Below are 14,445 nucleotides of genomic sequence, written 5' to 3' on the forward strand. Positions count from 1 at the left end.
AGAACTGCTTGCAAAATGCATTTTAAGAACCTTTGGAGCGAGGGCAGCACAGGCCACAGGAAAGGGAAATGCTATATCAGTCACAGATTTTTGCAGTGGTACAATATTATTTTTTATTTGTTTAGCTCTGACAATGTGCTTGGCCCTGTTCAGTCCACCCAGAGAGAGAGTCCCTGTTAGGGTGACCAGACGTCCCAATTTTATCAGGACTGTCCTGATATTTACTTGTTTTGTCCTGCGTCTCGACTGATGTTCGGTCAGGATGCGAATTATCCCGATGTTTTGTCCTCCGGCGCGCAGGTGGAGGGGACTCATGCCCGCCTGCCCCAACTCCACCCTGGCCCTGCCCCGACTCCACCCCTCCCTCCCCCCAATGGATCCCTCCCCAAATCCCTGCCCTGGCCCCGCCCCCAGCCCCGTCCCCTCACTGCCCTATTGGATCCCTCCCCAAATCCCCACCCTGGCCCTGCCTCTTCCCCAAGCACACTGCATTCCTCCTCCTCACCACTCTCTCCCAGGCTTTCGCTAATCAGCTGTATGGTGGTGCAAGCGCTGGGGGGAGAAGCAGGGGAGGTGGAGCCAGAGCAAAGGAGAGCTGGTGTGGGTGGGTGGGGTACGGAGCTGCCGGTGGGTGCTCAGCCACCACCAATTTTTCCTATGCTCCAGCGGCTCTTGGGTTATTTTGTGGTGTGGGAGGGGGAGGAGGTTGCTTTTGTTTTTTCCTCCACCCCCGGCTCTTGGGTGTTTGGGGTTGTTTTTTTTTTGTTGCTCCACCGGCACACGTGCCCTCCCTCCCCTGCCCCCACGTCCCAATATTTCACATCTCTCATCTAGTCACCCTGTCCTGAGGTGCTTGCAGTCTAAAAGACTGGCACTTGAAGAATAGTATTAAATTCACATTTTATGGCTGTCCTGGAAGAAGATTTGTAAAAAGGATTCAAAATAAATTATGATGGAGGCTTAACATGGTGGGAAGGCATCCAGTGCACAGGTCTGAGGATGGGAAAATGCACTGGAGTGGGAGAAAGAAATGGCCATAGAGATGGGCATTATTGTTGGTGCAGAAGACATTCAGGGGAGTCAAAGAGTGGAGGCTCCATGGTACAGACAGAGCAGAATCATTAAGGGTGTTGAAAGCAGGAATGAGAAGTTTAAGTGTGAGGTGAGGCAATGGAAACCGGAAAAGAAAGATGCACATAATGTGAGCCTCATAATAAAGGTTGTCTTTATTTGATGAACTGTCAAAAAAAAATAATCGTACTGAACGAATCTGCCCATGCCACAACACCAGGCAAACGCTTGTGATCTTTATGCTGCTAAAATACTTTTTTTTTGCTTTTTGTAATCCATCCATAGATGACCAAGAGCAACCAGGTCAGGTGGATTTGTCCCTGGAAAGACAATGCATTTTATGCAATGATACTGAAATCTTTAACAAGTGGCACATTCTGTTTTTTTTTTCTTTTCTTATTTCCTCCTTTTGGTGGAAACAGAGAGAATTTGATTTTTTTCCTCATCATTAGCATAGCCCATTATATTGGTACTGAGGAAGTGGCAAGGCACAACAATAGAACCATCTAAACCCTCTTGTGATGTGTAAATAATCAGAACAATTACATTTGTCGTTTAACAGGCCTTAGCTAACAGGTTCCCAGTTAGATATATCATTGCCATGAGTTTCACTCTTGAATTCAGTGTAGCATAGAAATTAGAGATGAAGGAATCCTTAAGCCTCTTCAACTGCTTGTAAAAAACAACTCAATTTACTAAGAAAGGTGCCTTGAGAAACCAAGATAGAATATACATACCGGGGAAAAAAAATCTAAGTCTCTGAGTGCAAAAATAATGGACTGTCAGTACCCTAGGTGTGATACAGGATGAAGTGCATTATTGGGGCAATTCTGTCAATTGCCTTGCAACACAAGCAAATTCCTGAGAATTTGCACAGCTGACAGATCTCAGCATTACACCTCATGACGTTCAGAGTCTGATTTCAAGGAAAGACTGGCTCACTTTGGAGCCCTATGTCAGTGATTATGAGAAGCGTGAGAGCAGTGGGACTGTCTGTAGAGAAGTTGAAACAAGTCGAAGCCTCTGAAGTGAAAAGCTAAACGTTTTGTATACATAATAGTTGTTTGAACTGATGTTTAACCCATGTAGTCTAGTGTCAATCATTAATTAAAATAACGTATGCCTTGTGGGGTTCTGAGTTTTAATGGTGAGGGACCAGACGAAGGGCTCGTCTGCATGTGGAAATTGACAAGAATAGCTATAGAGGAATAAACTATTTTGCAATGGCTATTCTGAAATAACTCCCCATGTGAACACTATTCTGGAATAAAAGTTGCTTTATTCTGGAAAAATTAGTGTGCTTCCTAAGAGAAGTAATTATTTTGCAATAAAATCACCTTGTTCACATAGGAAGGATTCTGAAATAGCTGTTGTGGAATAGCTTATTCCTCAACAACTATTCTGGTCAATTTCCCTGTTTAGTCAAGTCCTGATTCTGTAAAATACTGAATGTAACAAGTGAGCCACACTTGAATTATTTAAAGTTGCATCTTTCTGCATTAATCAACATTAATTTATTTCATATCTCTGAGTCCTTTTTTTTACTGTTAATTTATCTCTAAGGTATTTTAATAAAATGATTAGTCATCTTCTAAGATCAATGTACAAACTACACTTTGCAAAGCTCCTTTCATGTCAGTTGTCCAGGTCACCTATGGAAACCACTCCTAAAAGCCTGTCTGCTATGACTGATGGATATTGTTGTGTGTGTCAAAACAATTTTAGATGAAGTTTCAAGTCTGGCTTCCTAGACACTTCATGCCACGTGTAACTCAATTGCTAGGGGAACTCAGAGCTTATAATCATACATTCCTCACCGTTCATTTCTGAGCATCTTCCCATTTTAAAAGGCTTCATCTCTACCCATTAGCCAAGCAGATTTAGCAATCACACATCTGCAATGATTTTGTTGTGATGTAACTTAAACACTATGCTTGTCGATCAGTCATGCACAATGGGGAATAGACCGCCTGACTTTCTGCTCCAAGACCACTGATTTTGATCCAGTCGGGTACCAGTGTAGTAGCCCAGACTTGCATACACACAGGTAGATTGGAATCTGTCCACTAGAGGGCAATGGTATAGATATAGATATAGATAAGATATATATACGCACCCTTAAAATGATGAGGTTGTGGCACAGTTTGGATAGTTTATCTATATATGCCTCAAGATGTATTCTCTTCATAAGATTCAGTACCTGTGTCCCAATTATAACTAATCTTCTGGAGACTAGAAATATACAGACAGATCCTCTTTTGCTATATCTTCCAACATGCCAGCAAATGAATGGAATCTAATGAGAGCTGAATGTACACTATGGGATGAGGGCATAACCTATGGTTCAGAGATTAGACAACAAATTCCTAAGGGTAGGAATTAGGGTACCCTAAATTTCATATTGATTAGCAGTTGGGGTTATAGCCAACATGCAGTCAGCCTTTTATCTTCTCTATGTAATAAATATAGATGTAATAACTTGAAAAGCAGAAGGTGGGCCAAGATGAAGATTAAAGTCAGAAGCAATAGGTGATCCTAATTAAGAAATGAGAATATAATGCAGTAAAGAAAACTTTCTGAGTTGATGAAAGATGGGCTGGCCTAGGCCAAAGTATTCAGTTCTGTTGTAAGTAACGATTCATTTTCTGTGTCAATCTCTCTCCCTGGAAGAGTGTGCAATATTCTGAGGGCATCCCCTCCATATTCTTGATGATGTCTTTGGAACAACCAAATAAGAGAATCATACCCCAGGGAATTTGGAGCACATTTTATGCCAAGCCCAAAGTATGCAGGTCAAGATTTAGAGAAGTTAGTTCTGTGTGGATACCCACGCAATACAAAAATAAGCATTAGCATTCATAGTTATGTACATTGCTAATGAATCTCTATACCCTGAGTCAAGTTTCTCCCAGCATTCTCACTATCTCTATCAGATGCAGCTCTAGGCTTGTATGAATTTGGAGGTTCTCCATACTCCACAAATCAGATTTAGATTAAAACTATCTGTGGTCTGCTGCTGTAACTGCTCTAACACTACTGTGGACAAAACAAAACATGTACAATGCATTTTCACTAAAGATGAGTTAATGAGGATGCAGTCATCTCTAGATCAGGTTTAGGCTGGGGCTAGTATTTGGCACTGAAATTTGCCAAGCTGATACAAGTTGACCCCAAATGAGCAAAAATCTAATGCAATCAGCTGAGATTGTGATACCTCTACTATCTGAGGCTGAACCAGATCAGGAATATGGGCCATTTCTGGGTTGTATCATCAGGTCAGTTTAATTTTATTTTTATAATCTGTGTAATTTTCATGGTGCAGTAGCCTAATCTGGCTGGTGCTTTTGAGTGGACAGCACTGAAGGAGAATGGTTAATTACATAAAATTGGCCGGGTAGGACCTTCACTGTTATATGACATGGACACTCAGAACTTACCAGCAACAGCAGGAATAGAACTTGGTATGGATCCTCCTCCACCAGAATCACAACGCCGAACTGCTTGAACTACAGGAGAATCTACTCTAGCCCCCTGGCAGTATAAGGTCTATGACACATAGTTGAGCAGTTCTGATTCCATCCAGCAGAAGGCACAAATGACACACATTAGCCAATTGAATCGCAATAGGTATTATAAAAATAACAATGTAACTCTGATATCTGAGGAAATGGGAGCTATGTTTATGAAGGGTCAGTATTCCGATTGAGCATAACTTTGCAATAGTTACAGTCTTTCTTGCCAGAGAAAGGCGGCAGATAGTCACCATTTTCCTGCTTCTCATGTAACTATATCTACATGTTAATAAAGTGCCAGTCATGGTGTTATCCAGGTGCTGTTCTTAGTGTAGCAGATGTCATGGTTCTTTGTCAAACTGAGAGGGCATATTTAGTGGGGTTTGCAGGGGTCATTCCTGGTTCTGATACTATTCAATATTTTCATTATTGACTTGGATAATGGAGTGGAGAGTATACTTATAAAATTTACAGATGACACTGAGCTGGAAGGGGTTGCAAGCACTTTGGAGGACAAATTAGAATTCAAAATAACCATGACAAATTGGAGAATTGGTCTGAATTCAACAAAATGAAATTCAATGAAGTGCAAAGTACTTCACTTAGGAAGGAGAAGTCAAATGCACAATTGCAAAATTGGGAATAACTGGCTAGGTAGTAATACTGCTGAAAAGGATCTTAGGGTTATAGCAGATCACAAACTGAATATGAATCAACAGTGTGATGCAGTTAAGAATAAGGCCTACTACTAAGCCAGGGACTTATAGAGCCAGGCCTACTACAAGCTTCCCCACAAGAGCTATGCCAGGGTAATACAATCCTGATTTGCAGCATTCCCTGCTGTTCCAGTCCTGGGCACCTTGTTCTGCCAGTGCATCTCACTCTTGACGACTTGTTATTCTACTCCTGCTTGTCTCCCAGGCAGAGCCAGTCTGTCAGACTGAATTATACCAAGCAAATGGGGTCCAGGCTGACAATTGTGACCTAAACCAGGAATTGAACATGGCTCTCCAGAGGTTAAAAGGGTTAATGAATTATAACCTGCTGTTACAAAGCCTTCCCCTTCCATGCTAATGAATCACTGGGCTGTCATGCTCCTCTATCCCAAAGATCTTTAGTGCCACTCATGTTCCCCTCCCCCCTCAAATCTGCCCTCCTGCAACTCTGTGTGATCTAGCTCACTAAATTTCTGTTTGTTTCACACATCCAGCCCTTCCATCAGGAGCACCCTGCTGGACTTCTCCCTCCTCAGATTATTCTGAGAGACAACCCCTTGCGTCAGAGAGCAGCTGGACAACCAACTCAGAGGACACCAGCAGCCAAAGCATTGCCCCCTCCTACACAGATTTGCAGTCGATAAATACTGAGGACCTGACCAGTGGTGGGGCTTCTGCAGCAGACTCAGCTGGTAAGACAAACAGCACTTCTTACGTGTTTCTGTCTCTTCACAGTCTCAACCAAACTCACCTGGTTTGGATCTGTTCAGAACTGAAGTATTCAATTTGGCTCCAGAGCCAGAACAAACTTCACCACCATTTGGATCTACAATTTTGTTTTGGCCCACTATAGAGATGGGAGTGAGCCATTAAGTTCAGATGCATATCAAAATATCCTCGAAGTTCAGGTGTGCTTGGCTCAGGCCTATCTCTAGTTAACTGGATGGGATTCAAGAGCTTTTTCACAAGGTACTAAGCTTGCCCAAGCTGATTTCCTGGATCTATCTTTCTTTTTCTTTTCTTTTCTTTTCTTTTACTTCTGTAAATTGCGCTGGGGATGGTGCTACAGGAGTTGAACAGAAAGGAAGCAGCCTGGCTCTGGATAAGAGAGCACTGAACGGTTCTGGGTGCAGAAGGTGTGCTTAATCTTGAAGACTCTAGCTGCTGGACGCCATATTCCATTTGTTTGTTTGCCGTCTGGCAGAGGGAAGCCATTTATTTTGGGAATTTTGGGCTCATTGTTTGCTCTTTTTTTCTTTTCCCAGTAAAGCTAGTTGTTGATGGATTCAAAAGATAAAGGACCACTTCTTCCCACCCCCTTCTAGCTTCTCTCTCCATGCCTGTTCACTGACTTTTCAATAAAGTCACAGCAACTGAGGGGATAGTGAACAGCATTCCATCCCCAGCCCTGGGACTGAGCTGCTGACCTCTCCTTTATGTGGGCAGTACCTCAAGAAAACAGCTGTGGGGAGATGCTCTGTAATTCATCTCATGCCACTGAGGTGAGCTAGGCTAGGCAAAACCCACTATTTGTGTTTGTAATTATTACAGCTCTCAGGCTCTGGCATGTTTACCTTGGCCATATGCTCTGTAATGCACTGCAGAAAGCCACAAGCTTCTGTGAGAAGTAGGAGTTCAGTTGGAGATTTTCAGCCCAACAGAAGGATTTCAGTCTCCAGCGTAACTGAGGATAGAAATTCTTGATATTTTACCTGCAGAGGCTGGATCTAACTGCTGTACTGAAAGGAGAACATCTGTGTTTAGGTCCCATCCTGTAAGTGCTGAGTTCCCTCCTAGCCCCAGTGAAGTCTCTGGGAGTAAAGAACATCAAGCACCTCCCAGGATCACGCCCATTGGTTAAATACCAGGGTGTGAAAAACTAAAGGAGCCATCTCAGCAGGGTGGTTTGGTCTCTGAGGTTTAGCTCTTGGCAGCACATAGCTGCAGGATGGACAGGAGGCAAGGACAATGCAAAAGTAAATTTTCCTCAAGTGCTACTTCAGGAATGTTCATCTTACTATATAACACAGTGAGTTCCCTTTGGAGATAGATATCTGTGCCACATACAACCTGACCCTGCAATTCTGGCAAATAGCTGGTCTCCCAGGATGGATAAATGATATGGGAGAGGTGGATCCGGAGTGGCAGGGAAATCGATGAGGTTTCAGCAGTAGCACAAGCTGCTGTTAGCTGTAACTCATTTCATATGCTCTGGCAGTTAGAGGTATATTATCCTAAATGTGTGTGGGCATGGTGTGTGGAGTTTCCTGCAGGAATGGTTCACCCCAAAGACAGGCAGGGTCACACAGCAGACTCGGGGAAAGTTCTCACTCCAAAATGTGAGAATTGCCTTGCTTCTACCTTAATGTGGTATGGCATCTAAAGCCTGGGAAAAACTGAAGAGATTATTTGGGTAAATTGAGGTATGCTGTGCACCAATGATGAGGGGTTTAGATGATCAGTTTTAGTCCCAACTTTTCATTGAGCTACAGGGGGAAAACAGGAAGCAGATTTAATATAAAATAAGGAAAAATGAGGGGATTATCTAGGCAAAATCTCTGGCTTCTCCCACACTGACAATTCATTCTTTTATGCCACTTGGAGTTTAGAGGCTTCTCCTGATTTTCTGACTTTGTCATTTTTTTTTCTGGATTCCTGCCTCCTTTGTTCCTTAATTGGGCCCAAATGTTGTGGGTTGTGGAGCAGGGTTGTTAAGTACTTTCCATCTATTATAGCCCAAATTTCAAGACCATGCCTGCTCATTCCACAAGATCTGTTTTTCCCCCTAATTATGTGAAATTAGTGATGGCTGGGTTGACAGCCCTGAGTACAAAGTCCTCTACTTAGCCCCATAGCAGATATAGGATGGCCAGCAACAGAGTGAGCTTCTCCAATACTGCCCTTCCTAAATATGACTCAGCCCTGCAGGAACTGCTACTAAGGGGGAGGGGAAGTTCAGTTTGCTTTGTTCGTTCTGCCCTTAGCCTCTCAGATTGACAATTGAGATACTGGATTTTGTGACATGGACACCTGTCTGCTGAACTGAGGCCATGTCTACATCTAAAATTTTGCACGCTGGTTGTTACAGCTGTATTAGTACAGCTGTATAGGGCCAGCGCTGCAGAGTGGCCACACTTACAGCAACCAGCGCTGCAAGTGGTGTTAGATGTGGCCACACTGCAGTGCTGTTGGGCGGCTTCAAGGGGGGTTCGGGGAACGCGAGAGCAAACCGGGAAAGGAGACCAGCTTCGCCGCGGTTTGCTCTCGCGTTCCCTGAACCACCCTGCAAACCGCAGGGAAGGAGACCTGCTTGTTCGGGGAACGCGAGAGCAAACCGCGGCGAAGCTGGTCTCCTTTCCCGGTTTGCTCTCTCGTTCCCCGAACCCCCGAGCAAGCAGGTCTCCTTCCCTGCGGTTTGCAGGGGTTTCGGGGAACGCGAGAGCAAACCGCGGCGAAGCTGGTCTCCTTTCCCGGTTTGCTCTCGCGTTCCCCGAACCACCCTGCAAACTGCAGGGAAGGAGACCTGCTTGCTCGGGGGTTCGGGGAACGAGAGAGCAAACCGGGAAAGGAGACCAGCTTCGCCGCGGTTTGCTCTCGCGTTCCCCGAACCACCCAGCAAACCGCAGGGAAGGAGACCTGCTTGCTCGGGGTTCGGGGAACGTGAGAGCAAACCGCAGGGAAGGAGACCTGCTTGCTCGGGGATTCGGGGAACGCGAGAGCAAGCTGGGGGAGGAGACCAGTTTGATTACCAGAGGCTTCCTCAGGTATGCTGGGATACCTGCTTATTCCACGGAGGTCAAGAAAAGCGCTGGTAAGTGTCTATACTTGATTACCAGCGCTGGATCACCAGCGCTGGATCCTCTACACCCGAGACAAAACGGGAGTACGGCCAGTGCTGCAAACAGGGAGTTGCAGCGCTGGTGGTGCCCTGCAGATGTGTACACCTCCTAAGTTGCAGCGCTGTAACTCCCTCACCAGCGCTGCAACTTTCTGATGTAGACAAGCCCTCAGATTCCCAACTCATGTAAGCCACCTAATGGTGCTATGTAAACCAACCTGGATTTGAAGTAGTCAGCTAGACTAAAAATTTCCAGTGAGCTTTGGGCCAGATTTTCAAGTGCTCAGTATGCACAATCAAGGCCAGAAGTCAGCTCCAATTTGGCCACTTACAATTTTTTCAGCAGTGCTCAGTACCCAGCAGCTCGCATTGTGACACTGATGGCCGGATTGTCAGAAGAGCTCCATGCTGAGCTCTTCTGAACGTCTGGCTACTGATTTTGGTGCCTAAATGGCAGCTGAACTCTCTTAGACGTCTGGCCCCTAATGAAGAGAGGCTCTGAAGTGTGTGCAATTTTAACTAAAGTTGTGATGTTAAAGCAGGTTTGTGAAAGTGGTTGGTTTTGTGTGTAGACCAGAGGTCGGCAACCTTTCGGAAGTGGTGTGCCGAGTTTTCATTTATTCTCTCTAATTTAAGGTTTCGTGTGCCAGTAATACATTTTAATGTTTTTAGAAGGTTTCTTTCTATAAGTCTATAATATCGAACTAAACTATTGTTATAAGTAAAGTAAATAAGATTTTTAAAATGTTTAAGAAGCTTCCTTTAAAATTAAATTAAAATGCAGAGCCCTCCGGACCGGTGGCCAGGACCCAGGCAGTGTGAGTGCCACTGAAAATCAGCTTGCGTGCCACCTTTGTGCCATAGGTTGCCTACCCCTGGTGTAGACATTCATGTTTGGGTTTAAACTTGGCTTACATTGGTTTAACTTGCCATTATCCTCCAGCAGGGGCTATTTCTGAGATGCAAGGGCTCAGCCTTCCCCTCCCATGTTTGCCTTTCCCATCTCAGGACAGCTCATTATTAGGTTTGGTGTCTTTTCACTTCAGATGAATGTGATTGTTCTGTTCTCAGGGCAGAGCTCAGTGGTGGCGGCAGAGAAGAAAAAGAAAACCCTTCTCACATGAATATATGGATTTAAAATTTGTTCCTAGCTTCAGGTCTTCAGTGCCATGAAACCAAAGATTAATTTGGCCCAGAAATTTATGTGTATGTGTGAGAAATGCTATGGTTAAATCTGCTTTGAAAATAAAATATCAATAGCACAGGAAAAATGAGCAAGAGAGTCTGTATGCATGTATTCCCCAGAGTTGAGTAAATTTTACCAGTTCTCTGATTGGTGGAGAGAACAGCCTATTCAGCGTCATCCTGTCTCTTGATGTCCGCTGAGAGAAAGAACCTGCCCAGAAGGGCTAGGTGAACCTGCATCTGACTTTTGTTCCTGAACAAGGCTATGACCACACTACAGACTTTGGTCGATGCAAGTTACATGGGCATAAACCCACCACAGTTAGTACATTGCTTGTGTGTGTGCATATTTTGCTCCTTGTGCCAGCAGTGCACATACTCACCAGGAGTGCTTGTACAATTGCACAGGGCAGTGCACCATGGGTAGGTTTCCCATAAGGTTGCCAAGCCTCCAGGATTGTCCTGGAGTCTCCAGGAATTAAGGGTTAATCTTTAATTAAAGGTTATGTCACGTGATGAAACCTGCAGGCTTATGTACAACCAAAATTGGCAACCCTATTATCCCAGTGTGCAATCCGCTACCATTCAGTACACTGTCTTTTTTGAAGTTTTGGCATTGCAGGAAGGGCGGCCATCATGTCCCTCGGCCTGCACCGCTTCATGCAGCCCCCACTGGCCTGGAGCGGCGAACCGTGGCCACTGGGAGCTGTGATTGGTCGAACCTGCGGACGCGGCAGGTAAACAAACCAGCCCGGCCCCCCAGGGGCTTTTCCTGAACAAGCGGCTGCCCTAGTTTGAGAACCACTGGTCTACAGCATCTGGGTTTGCTGCCAGAGAAACCTCATTATGACCCGGTGCATCTCTGTTTCCTTTTCCTGCCTGGACTCCTGGGCCTTTCTCCTTTTCTGCGCATTCCTTCTCCAGGCTTTTTCACAATGTTCATCCTCCAGGCACTGTGCTCAGGGTCCAGTGCAGCACTGGCTTGCAGGATCTCATTGAACATGTCATTCCGAGTCCTCTTCTTTCTCCTTCTTCTCTGGCTCAGGGATTCCGTGGGTGTGGAGGGGCCGCAATGGCAGCAGCTGCAGCTAAAACACACAGCTATACCATTGTCTGTATAGTCACAACAGAAAGTGAAAGTTAAGATTCAGAACTCCCTTCCCTTGCTACCCTAAAGTTTTAAACAAGACATGCCTATTGAACTTCTGCTTGGGAGTTCTTGTGCACAGCATCACTCAGAATGCTAGCCATGAATAGTATGGCCCGCCAAAGGTGAGGGAAATGAGAAGGGAATTGCTCAGTAGCATCAAACTATGAGTATAGGGCAATGTCACTGAATACTGGCACCATTTTTCATAGATGATGGGATTTTTATCTCACTCCTGAGGGTAACAAAGGTGCAGAGAACAGAGTTATCATGGACTGGCATGGGAAAGTGTCCTACCATTGAGGAAAAAATAAGACTGCCATCCCTAGAAATCTTTGGGAGAGGATAGCAGAGTACTTCCATGAATGTTTTATCGAGCATTCTCAGGAGGATTCAAGAGAATAAGAGGAACTTAATTAATGTGATGAGGTTTGGAGTTCAATTCCTGACTGGGGAAAGGAATTTATCGGAGTCACTCACATTTTTTATTATCTTCATTACTATTTATTTCTATGGTGGTTAGGAATGATTTTAGACTTGGTTTCCCTTTTAATTCTATTCACGTGTGTGCTCACTCATGCTCACAGGCTCAGTGGCACTCAAAATAAGAATAAATCACTATTTTCAGACAGTAAAATTCTAACCTCCCTGGCTGTAATCTCATGTTGGAATCTCCTTGTTGATTGAAATCTGATCTTTGGAGAATGTTTAAGTAGGTTTGTGCACGTACAGACACCTATTGGCTCCAGCCCTGAGGATTGCTGATAGTTATCACAAGTCCAGGCTCAGTAATGGAATGGAAATTACAAAGTTCACTGCTATAATTTCCAGAAATGTCCTGAAGCTGATTTTGGAGCAGTGATATAGTTTAATACAAGTGTGAGTGGCCTAAATACAGAAAATTAATGTTTGTGTATCTTCTGTGTTCCATACGAAGTGCAAGAAGCTGGAAACTAGAATGCTAGAAGGACAGTGGCACTATCAAAGCAGACCTGGTAATATAGGACAGAACATACAAAGTTGGTGGCTTAAGGTTAGGTGTCATGATTATTATTTAAGGTACTGTTCATGTGTGACCCTTAGTTAGTTCTCCCATAGCTGTTTTGGCTCTGTGGGGCTGGCAGTAGTAAAAACTGAATGTTATCTGTAAATGCAACTCAGACACACAGGGAGTAGATATGCAGAATAGTCAGAGCCATTTTTATATAGTCCATTTTCCACAATCACTTTTTAAAGGGGCAGTGTCGCAATTTAATATAAATCCTATTTTATGGAAATTTGTTATGACATCAGCACAGAGTTATCTGCAGTGGTGAGTGCACTGCTCTCACAAGGAAGATGTAGCATGAAGAGAGAGTGGTGATTCTGAAGAAAACTGAAATAAAATTAGTGTTGTTATTTAGGTACCAGCAGTGTGCTTGGCTTTGTTCACTAAAACCTATAGGGAACCACAGTTCTGTGCGCTGAAAAGCCTACTGGCTGAATGCTCAGTCAGTGCAAAAGTCACAAGGATACCTATGGGGCACTGAATTGTCACGCATTTGTGTGCTTCATGTTAGGAGTGACTATTCAGGAAAAATGTGAATGAAGAGAGATGAATGCCGTGCACAGCAGTACAAAGGGTGTTCCAGGTTTATGGGCCAGCAAAACAGAGCAGACAACTGAAGGGTATTTGTTTGACATGCCAGCCTACATATTAGCTTCACTGCACGGCAAGGCAGAGTTCTCCCTGTATTGTACAGAGTGTTGGCTCTGAAAGTGGGACATTAGGTTCCCCCAGGATGCTTTGCAGCACTTTCTCTGTATCAAGGCATTCTCTAGCCTTGCAGAATTAGGATCTGGTTGGGAAAGTTTACACAAAAGAGGTAAGGGGCTCTGTGGGAGGCTTTGCTCTCATTAACCCATCTTGCCTCCTCCCCTTGGATTGATTTGTTTATACAGGCTTGGTTGCCTCCAGCAACACATTATTAGTGTGAACTTTCATGTATCCTTGGAGACCTGAAGATTTCTCTGCAAACCTTTTGAATTCTTAGTCTCCGTGGAGGGTGAAATGAGCAGGCATTTCAGTCTACAGATACAGTTGTTGTACATCTCCCCAGCAGCCAATGTAACTGAACCCCCAACCTCCACCATTTCCTCTCTCAGCCTCTGTCAGCAAGACACCAGCCATTGACCCCAGCCATTGACACTATCTAGTTAAACAACATTAAATGCCCTAGCTGAGACCAAGGAGCATGCCACACTTAGCTAAGAGGATGCCGGCAATGCAGTGAGCTTGCCTCCTCTGTGCATGGCTCACTCAGGTTTAATCCCTGCTGATTGGACTCTCCTTCAGATTGCCTCAGCTCAGTTTGAAATTGCAGGTTTCAGAGTCCTTTTTTTAGCTCCTCTTTACATTTTGTGTCCTCATCTTGTCTATACCCAGCATGGATTAAACATTCTGGAAATACCCTGATTTCCTGTCTAGCAATAGTTGCTTGAGTATCCAGGAACAGAATGGACCATGAGGACTGAACTCCCCTGCAGGTGGTTTTTGGCAGGTCAAAGGTGAGACACATTGGCAGAGAGTGGTGTTGCAGCAGTGGTGGAAGTGCAAACGAGTATTTTAATAACCACTGAGCAGGGTCAGATGGTATGGTGGTTAAAACACCCCAACAGCCCCTGTACATTACCATTACTGTTCCAGGAGCTGTAATTTTATGGGGGGAAATATATACACAGCCTCTTTGTTTAGTATGACTCCCTTACAGCAGGCACTCCATGCACCAAGAGAGCTAGAAGCTGAAATGCCATCCTCTGTCGACTCCACAGTGCACTCTTTCCTTGCTTGTACTAACTTAGGGCTCTGTGTAGATTACATTACAACTGCTCAGCGAAGAAGAGGTGATGCTGAACTCAGCTATCTTTTTGAGACTGTCCCTAATGCAGACTTGCTGGCCTGTTGATCATTGCACCTCCTGCAAGATGTACTTACAA

The 14,445-nt window shown here is 44.5% G+C and overlaps 1 protein-coding gene across 1 annotated transcript in view; it reads left to right on the forward strand.

Moving 5' to 3' along the window:
- The window catches only part of STON2 (stonin 2), a 104,054-nt gene that overhangs the window by 30,795 nt on the left and 58,814 nt on the right, over positions 1-14,445 (forward strand). The window contains exon 4 of the mRNA XM_030558980.1: positions 5,794-5,991. Within this exon, the coding sequence (XP_030414840.1) occupies positions 5,794-5,991 (198 nt within the window). The remainder of the gene's footprint in view (positions 1-5,793; positions 5,992-14,445) is intronic.

Source organism: Gopherus evgoodei, chromosome 4, assembly GCF_007399415.2.
Source record: "Gopherus evgoodei ecotype Sinaloan lineage chromosome 4, rGopEvg1_v1.p, whole genome shotgun sequence".
Lineage (NCBI taxonomy): Eukaryota > Metazoa > Chordata > Testudines > Testudinidae > Gopherus > Gopherus evgoodei.